This window comes from Scardinius erythrophthalmus (genome assembly GCF_964197995.2).
Source record: "Scardinius erythrophthalmus genome assembly, chromosome: 18".
NCBI classification, from domain to species: Eukaryota; Metazoa; Chordata; class Actinopteri; order Cypriniformes; family Leuciscidae; genus Scardinius; species Scardinius erythrophthalmus.
In genome coordinates this window covers 1,723,198-1,733,197 of record NC_138238.1, presented here as the reverse complement: position 1 = coordinate 1,733,197, position 10,000 = coordinate 1,723,198, and the positions used below count along the sequence as shown (strand labels likewise).

The following is a 10,000-nucleotide window of genomic DNA, read 5'->3' as shown; positions in this document are numbered from 1 at the left end:
TAATAACGCTTGGCATCCAAAATAAAAGTTTGTAATTACATAATATATAATTATTTTGTATTTAAATAAACACACATGCAAGTACTGTATATATTTAAGAAAAATGTGTAATTTATATATAAAATATTTATATATAATATAAATGATGTATAAATATATATATATATATACAGTATATGCAAATATTAAATATATACATGCATATGTGTGTATTTATATATAAACAATAATTATACACATTACACACACACATATATTATCTAAACACAAATTTTTATTTTGAATCACGATTAATCGTTGCCCGTCACTGATATTTAAGTATTAAAAGTAAAAATTAGAGATTGATGAATGTTTATTTATTGGTTATTGCCAATAAATAAACATTCATACTCCATCTTACCCAAAATGTGAGTATGGTTTGATAAAGCTTAAATGGGTTTTATAGCCCAGTCTGACATCATTAGGAATTGTCAAGTAACCTGCAATAGTTCACAAAAAAAAGACAAAGTTCTATCATGAAACTCTAGATGACGCTGGCTGATCGGTCCTTAACTCAGTCTGCTTGCAATCGCATCATTCTCTATAGGGCACAGCTGATTGGTGCAGCCAATGACCTCGCTGTTCCACATTTGGTCAGCATTTGCTGTATTGCACCAGTTGCAGCGCGCTTTCAGAAACCCTCCTCCTTCCCCAGCTCCACCTGTATAGATCTGCTACTGGTTTTTTCATGCATGCTTTATTGTACAGCAGCAGCACGTCTTACTTGCTCACAGCAACATGTTTGGCAGTATCAAGTCCCGTACTGGCTCTGCAGCAGCAGAAATAACCAAACGGCAGCAATAACAGCAGCAATAACAGCAGCAATAACCAAACGGCAGCAATAACAGCAGCAATAACCAAAAGTAGCAATAACAGCAGCAATAACCAAAGGGCAGCAATAACAGCAGCAATAACCAAAAGTAGCAATAACAGCAGCAATAACCAAACGGCAGCAATAACAGCAGCAATAACCAAACGGCAGCAATAACAGCAGCAATAACCAAACGGCAGCATTAACAGCAGCAATAATAAACAAAAATAGCAATAGCGGCAGCAAAAATAACCAAAATTGGCAATAACAGCAGAAATAACCAAAAGTAGCAATAGCAGCAATAACAGCAGCAATAAACAAAATTAGCAATAACAGCAGCAATAAACAAAATTAGCAATAACAGCAGCAATAACAGCAGCAATAAACAAAATTAGCAATAACAGCAGCAATAACCAAAATTAGCAATAACCGCAGCAGCAATAACCAAAAGTAGCAATAACCGCAGCAGCAATAACCAAAAGTAGCAATAACCGCAGCAGCAATAACCGCAGAAGCAATAACCGCAGCAGCAATAATCAAAAGTAGCAATAAACGCAGCAGCAATAACCAAAAGCAGCAATAACCAAAAGCAGCAATAACCGCAGCAGCAATAACCAAAAGCAGTAGCAATAACCAAAAGTAGCAGCAATAACCAAAAGTAGCAACAACAGCAGCAATAACCAAAATTAGCAATAACAGCAGCAATAACCAAAAGTAGCAATAACCGCAGCAGCAATAACCAAAAGTAGCAATAACAGCAGAAATAACCAAAATTAGCAATAACAGCAGCAATAATAACAGAAGCAGCAATAACAGCAGCAATAGCAGCAGCAGAAGCGTAGCAGATCTATTCCGCCAGGAGCAAACACACCAACATTGTCAAATCCATTATCGTGCCAAACACTCAGAGTTTTCATGATGACAGAACTGACATTTTGGCTTTATTCCGAGACTTTCTTAAATCAGATCTTGTCAGGCAGACGGTCTGACTGCACTATTAAGTGATCGAATAAGATGTGTGTGTCCAGACAACCAATCTATCCGCATGGGCTGCTTTGGTAACGACATGTGACAAGGCTTTCAAAACAGATGCAAAAAAAAGATTAAATCCAAATACGCGCCCAGTTGAGTCGCGGTGCAGAACTCCTCCGTCACACAGACAAACTCGGCATCGGAGGAGACTGAGGGGTGCTGTGATTCGTCACCGGTTTTGATGTTATAGTTGTGTCACATAAAGAGTGACGTAAAAGATGATTTGAAATATGATTTGAGCTGCCAGACCGTCAGACTGAGACACATCTGTAAAAATCTGATTGTAATCGCATTTCAAAACACCTCCAAAAGTGATTTGGAAAAAAATCATCCGTTTTATTGCTGTCCAGACTTAACTATCTGGATATGCAAAAATATTTTTATTTTATTTTAGTTAGTTAAGAAACAGACACAGTTTCTTCAGTTCAAAATAACAAGGAATTACATGGCAAGTGGAGAAAAAAAGTACGATATTATGCGTAAAGTAAAATTGTCCAAAATAAAATAATCTAATAAAGTACAGATTGAAAAATGTATACTAAAAACATTATTATATATATAATCTCAAAGGCAACATTTCATTTTAGTTTAGTTTACCTTGATGCGTTGAAATAACTAAGTAATGCAGTATTGTAAATGACTGTAATGTAACGTAATGATACTAAAATAACACTAGACTACGATGGATACGTCATATCTGATGATCTAATATCGACGGCAGAGATATAAGTGATTATTTCATGACTATGATGATGCTTATTTCCATTTTGGTAGAAATTAAATCATATGTTTAAAAATAAAAAGGACATTCAGCCACACACACAGCTTCTGACACTGACCGTCTGAGTATTATCAACCATACCATTACTGGACTGACATCAAACACACAAGAGCTGGACATGACATCTAGTGGCTGAGATCATCTTTACACATCATGACGGATGAAGTCACATTCAGTGGACAACACAAACACAAAAATAGCAAGACAGTGAACAAACACAAACTCTTCAGTTGCGTTATATATCATTGCATGAGATGTTAGAAGTTCTTGAATCTGAAGTTAGAAGTTTCTGTGCTCAAATGCTGAAGGATCTTTTTGCCAAATATTTCGCTTTTAAAGATGCATTTCACATAATGCATGCAAAATCCAAAAATAATCCCTCCACTGATTTATTCATGATGTGCAAATGTTTCTAAGTTTCTTACAATCCATGTTCACACTGCCAAGATCAGATGCAGTTTCTTTCTAGGATGAAATTATTCCAATCAATTCTATTTCCAATTAATATTTCTCAGGGTGGGTTAAAAAAAGTAGGTTATTTGAAAGTCAATTTCTGTACAGACACCAAACTTAAAGTCTTGATTACAAAAATATTTTGAACATAGCACACGTTGAATCCAGTAGCGGGGCATGTTGTCACAATGGGAACCTGCTGTTTACTCACACTGATTTTGTAAACGAAACAGCATATATAAAATCGAATACATTTTTAAATGATTTGGCTTTTCAGCAAAATCTGAAAGTAAGAGGATTATGACACTACAAGGTAGCTAAAATAGAAAGGGTATCCCAATGTGGATTTAGACAGCAACTCAAATTGTAGTTTGAAGGACAGAATTTAAGAATTCTATTCAACAACAGATGTTTGCATGTTTTGTTGGCAAAAACAAAATCACGGCTAGAGAAAACAAGTATTTGTGCAATAGATTTCTGTCTTAAAACCTCATATAGACCTTGTGACAACTTGCCCCAATCTCAAACTAAAAACAAAGTTTTATGAAATACCTAAATAAGCATATTTCCCCTTAATTCCCCTTAAATGCATCTATACTGATAGCCTATATTAAATAGAGAATTTAAGGTTTCCAACAAGGTGGCAGTGTGCTTAATTTCAATTGGCCTCATTTCTATAATGACCCGTGCCTATTCTTTAAGCACTTTACCTGACTTTATCTCAATCCCTAACGCAAACTCCTCTAATCTAGTACTGACAGGTTCAAACAAATGGATTATTCATAGAGTTCTGATGACTATCAGCTCAAGTATAACCCAACAGCATCGAAACGAACTTCATCACCATTAATCTTCATAAGCTTGACTCTCGATCCACACATTAGCATTTCAATCCGCTAATATCCAATAGCTTTTATGTGGGTTGATAAGATTTAAACATGTAGGTTTCATCCATTTTCAATAATGAGAAAAAGATTATGTCTTATTTAATGAGTTTCTAATATGAGCTGAAGCCTGTCAAGAAACATGAGAAACGTAAAGGCAATGAAAACTATTTTAGACACATTATTTTCCGAACAATTAAGGATATACTTCATTTTTATGTTCGGTTGGAAATATGACATGTTCTCCACAAATTGTTCCCTCAGTTATGAATTTATCTACTTTCCTCAAGATGCCGCTTCAAAAGCTGTATAAACTTACCTCAGGGTGTGAAAGACTTCATAAGTAATTCAAATATCAAGATAATGGCCGTGAATGAGAGTTTAATCGTTAGTTTAATCGAGGTCTGTTCTTTGCCACTCCAAAGTAACTCAATGCGACACATATACAAACGATTCTCTTTTGATAATAGAAGAGCGGTCTAATTGAGTCGGTTCATTTAAATGATTCGGTGGAGTCCAAACTGTGAATTGTGTTGGGTACTATCATTTGACTAGATGTTTCATTCACAGAGCACGTAAAATAGCGAAAGATTCGTTGGAACGAATCGACTCACTGAATCAGATGCCAAGTTAAATCATTTTCATGCGTTTCTTGTTATCTATCCTCTCTGCGTGTGCGTTCTAAACTTATTTACAAATCACAAAACACTCGTTATAGTGTGTTATAATCTGACTAGAGTGAATCATATTCGTGCAGTCTAACGCAGAAACAGTAACATGCCGCTACATTTGCGCTCTGAACAGATCCGGACTGTTACACACTGGTTTTAATAACTCGAGCTTTTCACAACTACAACAATGTAGCTTCATGAAGCATGTAGGACATCCATGCATGTGAGGAGACGCTCGATCAGATATAAAGCACTGCAGAAAGTTGAACACTCACCATCGCCGTGAAACAGCCTCCGCCTCGCAAACAGAACCGCTGGTCTGAGCAAACACACACTTCGGCGAATCTCTCTGTGCGCGGCTGGAGTCAAACACTCGCTCGGGAAGGAAGGGAAGAAAGAAAAAAGAAAGAAAGAAGGCTCTCGCGGGGTGTAAGACGGGCTCTTTGAGCATGCGTGTGTCCGCGTGTGTGTGTGTGTGTGTGTGTGTGTGTGTGTCTGTTTGGTGCCAGGCGCTGCAGGATCCTAAAATCAGTTCAACCAGAAACAGAAAACGTGTATTGTGTATATTAGTCTGTCTAGGTTTGGAAGGTTTGTAAGTGTGTGTGTGTATGTGTGTGTGTGTGTGTGTGTGTGTGTGAGAAATATATATATGCATACACGCAGACATAATGTATATCTCTCCACATGAAACACACACACACACACACACACACACACACACATATATATATATTCAAACGTTTATGTGATTAATCACGATGAATCGATTATACATATATATATATATATATATATATATATATATATATATATATATATATATATATATATATACACACACACACACACACACACATATATATATATATATATATATATATATATATATATGTAGGCCTACATATCAAATATATATAAAATCAATTAATCACATCTAACATAAAAGTTTGTAAATATATAATATATATGTGTGTGTGTGTACATACACGCATATACCATAAGACTTTTATTCAAACTTTTATGTTAGCAATTAATATTAGCAATATAATTGAATCAATATTGAAATTTAAAACTTAATCTTAATTACTGCCTTATTTTTCTTGCCAAAGCCTGCTGTGAAAAGACTATTAACTTTTATACAGTTATTAATAAATACCAACAAATACTGATAAAATAAGGCATATGCAAAATTGCAAAAAATAATGTGTATATAGAGGCTATATATAACTCATAACTTGAAATTCACTAAAACATGTTCTATTATATTAATACCAATAACATTTAATCAAGTTAAGCCAGTAAGGTCAGTTGCAATGACAATTATCTGAACCAAGAGAGAGCTATAGCAAATCTAGCAGTCTATAAATGTTATGTTTTCTGCATTTGATAAGAGCAGAGAAAGACACATATATCTGACGCCTGGGCTTGAGTTCGCGCAGTGAAAGTGCCATTACAGTCTTCAAAGGGCAAAACAACTCTGGAGACGTCACCGGGCGCAAGGTGTTTTAATTGTTCATTGTAAAATATGCGCCGCATTACCACATGAATAGATGATGAGCTGTCATGGCATGTCAATTTCCTTTAATGTCCTCTGCTACTTGTTAAATATGCAGAGGTCCAGAGGGAGGGGGGTATATAAGCTCTCCTGGACCCCTCGACCTGTCATTCTGACTCCAGTCCATCATGATTGCGCACGGAGCTTTGCGCCTGGCCTGCTACCAACTTCTGCTTATTGGAGTATTTGGAAAACATGGCGCAAGGAATATGTCACTTCACTCGTCCAGAGCGGACCGAAGCCATCGGTATCATTTACCCACATATATGATGCACCTCTACAGGCATTTCAGACTCAACCAGACGCGTCCCGTGGAGAGCATGGAGCACGAGCACGCGGATACCATCAAGAGCATCCTATCAAAGAGTAAGATTTGATCCACTATATGTGCTTAGATTATGCTATGAATTATTTTTATTTATTTTTTTGCATTTAAAAACGTTAGAGTTGCGCACCGAGGTGCAAACCCAGGCTCTTTTGTTGGGGGTCTCGGTGGCTCCTGGCTGTCAAATCTCAGCGCCAGACACCTTCAATCCACATCTCACTTGCTGGTGAATAAGTCCAGGACTAATGCTCTGCGCAAAGCTGATGTGGATTAGACCCTCGCCAGACATCCTTACACAAATCAGTTGTTAAACCCAAATCAACATCACCCTCCTCGGCTCTTTTTCACACGTCGTCTGATTAGATTAGGAGCTCCGGGTTCCGAGCACGAGTTGTGGAGGTGTTAAACGATGGGTTTCGGTGTTTGTTCTGAGGGGATTACAGTCGCACTGCCTGGCTTCTCCATTAAGATAAACCTAATATCAGATCGATACTGTGCGCTTTTTAATCAGATTGGGGATGTGATACGGAATAATAATTCTAGAAATGAGACTGATGCGGTGCACACCTTTGACTAACTAATATTTAGCTATTGCTCATCCTATTTAAGCCTATATACAGATTTAATGTGCTATAGGGAGACAATAAAAGGTTTATACAAATCAATAGCTTGTCGATATTCAAACTTCATCCTCATTAATGTTTATTGCTTCTTTAATAATACATTTGACAACATTTCTGGAAGCATTGCACTTTAATATAACTGTCTTGGTTTGTCAACAACAAGTTATATGTAGGCTAACATTTGAATCTATTTAAATAAATGTATGATATATTATTGTTTAAAATATGTATTCTGTTGTGATTGTAGGATTATTATTTCAATTAAATGTGAATAAATTGACAGAATAATCATTGGAATGCAGCAAGAAAAATATAATACATATTATCTCAAAAATTATATTTTTTTGTTGTTACAGTCTAATGAGTATTTAAAATAAATTATTTAGAATAAAAAGAATAATCATTAGACTGCAACAAGTAAACATTTTAAATGATCTCAAATATTATATTTTCTTGTTACAGTCTAATGATTATTTAAAATAAATTATTTAGAATAAACTGAATAATCTTTAGACTGCAACAAGAAAAATATAACACAAATTCTAAATAATAATGATAATAATTGATATTATTATTGACAAACCAAGCCAAATATATTCAAGTGCAATGCTTCCAGAAATGTTTGCAAATTGGAAGATGAACCCAATATTAAAGAAGTCATCTAATGATTATTTGAACTGATGTTGAATGGCAGATCTATTAAACACAGCCAGGAACACTTATTAGATAAACCAAAGCAATTAGCAATTTTAATGTAAATGTACAGCAGGGCTAATACACTCGACTGGACAAGAGCCTCACACACACGAGGATCAAAGTGTGTGTGTTCAGCTGGCACAAATCACCTCATTACCTTTAGGTTTGTGTGCACTACAGAGAGCCATTCATCCCTGGAGAAAACACACATCAAAAGAGCCTGTGATGGGCGAATCTCTCAAACTCACAGTTTATCATGTGACCCTGGCTGGACCACAAAGACAGGCATAAGATGCATCATCTGAAAGCTGAATAAATAAGCTTTCCATTGATGTATGGTTGTTAGGATACAATATAGGATACATTGTTACAATAGGACAATATTTGGCTGAGATACAACTATACTGAAAATCTGGAATCTGAGGATGCAAAATAATATTGAGAAAATCGCCTTTAAAGTTGCGATTTTATTGCATTCACTCACAAAATACATTTTTATATATTTACAGTAGGAAATTTACAAAATAACTTCATGGAACATGATCTTTACTTAATATCCTAGTGATTTTTGGCATAAAAACTCACTCTAAATTGTAATGTTGACTCTGTAAAGCTGCTTTGAAATGATGTGTATTGTGAAAAGCGCTATGCAAATAAATGTGGATTGAATAAATGTCAATAATTTTGACCCATAATGTATTCTTGGCTATTGCAATAACCCGTACGACTGATAACTGGTTTTGTGGTCCAGGCAGGATCACATATTAGCAAAGGGATAAAAGCTGAACTTAATATAAACGTAAAATAATTAAATGGAAATAATGTATTTTGTAATTTGCATGTGATTTACATCTTCTCATCGTCTTTTCCCAGGTGTGATCAATCAAGACAGGCACTACATCACACACTTCGACCTCTCCTCTGTGCTTTCCGAACGCCAGGTTCAGTCCGCGGAGCTGAGGATCCGAATTCCCAGAGAAACGCATCAAACGAACATCACAGTGGAGGTCAGACACCAGCAGGACGTCCCGTGCAACCAGCGCCAACTCTGTCTGGAAAACCAGTCCCTGGGCCAGCTATCAGGATCATCCCTGATGAGCGTTTCCCATAACTGGAGGGTCTACAACGTCACACACCTGCTTCTAGACTGGATCGGTCCGAAGCTTTCCGAGAAACGGCGCGTGAAGGCGAAAAGAGCCGTGAGGATTCTTCAAAACGGGCCTAAGCATCTAGACGGCATCCGTCACAGAGCAATGCTCCTGATATTCTCACAAACCAGCTCTGAACTGGGAGAAGCGGATAAAGCCAGTCTCCTCCACACGGCTGAGAAGTCCAAGTTCTTATTCAACACGGAAGGAAAGGAGGTGCGGAGAGAGAAGGTGCACAAGAGCAGGAGGGGTCGCAGAGGTCAACCCATGAGGAACCCGGAGCTGGTCAAGAGTCCGGCGGACAGGAGCTCCATGTGCAGGAGAGTCGACATGCATGTGGACTTCAACCAGATCGGATGGGGATCGTGGATCGTGTTCCCTAAGAAGTACAACGCGTTCCGGTGCGAGGGAAGCTGCCCGAATCCTCTGGGAGAAGAGCTTCATCCCACCAACCACGCGTACATGCAGGTGAGGGCCGTTACACACTCATACTGAGCCTTTAATACTGAAACCAGTGCATTAAACTCTCCTCAGGGGATCATCCTCCGCTAAAACCATCAGATACATTCTCATTACTTCAAATATATGTTGAAAAGTGTTTTATTTCCGTTTGTTGCCAAGGCACAGTTTCTCACTTTTCATTTAGCTTTTTCAAGTACTGAAATGACTTAAACTGAAATTAAAATGTCATAAAAAATGTTAAGTTAAATAAACTTTAAATATTAAAAAACTTTAAAAAAAAACACATTATTTCTCATTTTTATTAAAAATTAAAAAAAATGTATTACTAAAATTAAAACTGAAATAAAAATGACAAAAAATATCAATTGAATAAACTTTCAATACTTTTTTCTTATTTCTCAATTTCATTTCAGTACTAAAATAAAACTGACTACGCTAAAACTGAAATAAAAAAGTACGTTAACCAAAAAAGTATTTTATTTCAGCAACATTTCCCATTTAGTTTAACTTAACGTACTAA

At 36.5% G+C, this 10,000-nt stretch overlaps 2 protein-coding genes across 3 annotated transcripts in view; one reads left to right on the top strand and one right to left on the bottom strand.

Annotated features, from left to right (window-relative positions):
- The window catches only part of pald1a (phosphatase domain containing paladin 1a), a 78,919-nt gene extending 73,555 nt beyond the window's left edge, over window positions 1-5,364 (bottom strand). Inside the window, exon 1 of one of the 2 annotated variants that reach the window (XM_081392648.1) lies at window positions 4,947-5,364. In XM_081392648.1, coding sequence (XP_081248774.1) covers window positions 4,947-5,338 — 392 coding nt within the window. In that variant the 5' untranslated portion in view covers window positions 5,339-5,364. Of the gene's footprint in view, window positions 1-4,319; window positions 4,603-4,946 lie in introns of those variants that run through there. The other variant, XM_081392650.1, reaches the window with a different exon arrangement.
- A 990-nt stretch (window positions 5,365-6,354) lies between these two features.
- ndr2 (nodal-related 2) overlaps window positions 6,355-10,000 on the top strand; it is a gene marked incomplete at both ends in the record, with an annotated part of 4,202 nt that continues 556 nt past the window's right edge. Inside the window, 2 exons of the mRNA XM_081392842.1 lie at window positions 6,355-6,592; window positions 8,744-9,486. Of these exons, the coding sequence (XP_081248968.1) occupies window positions 6,355-6,592; window positions 8,744-9,486 (981 nt within the window). The remainder of the gene's footprint in view (window positions 6,593-8,743; window positions 9,487-10,000) is intronic.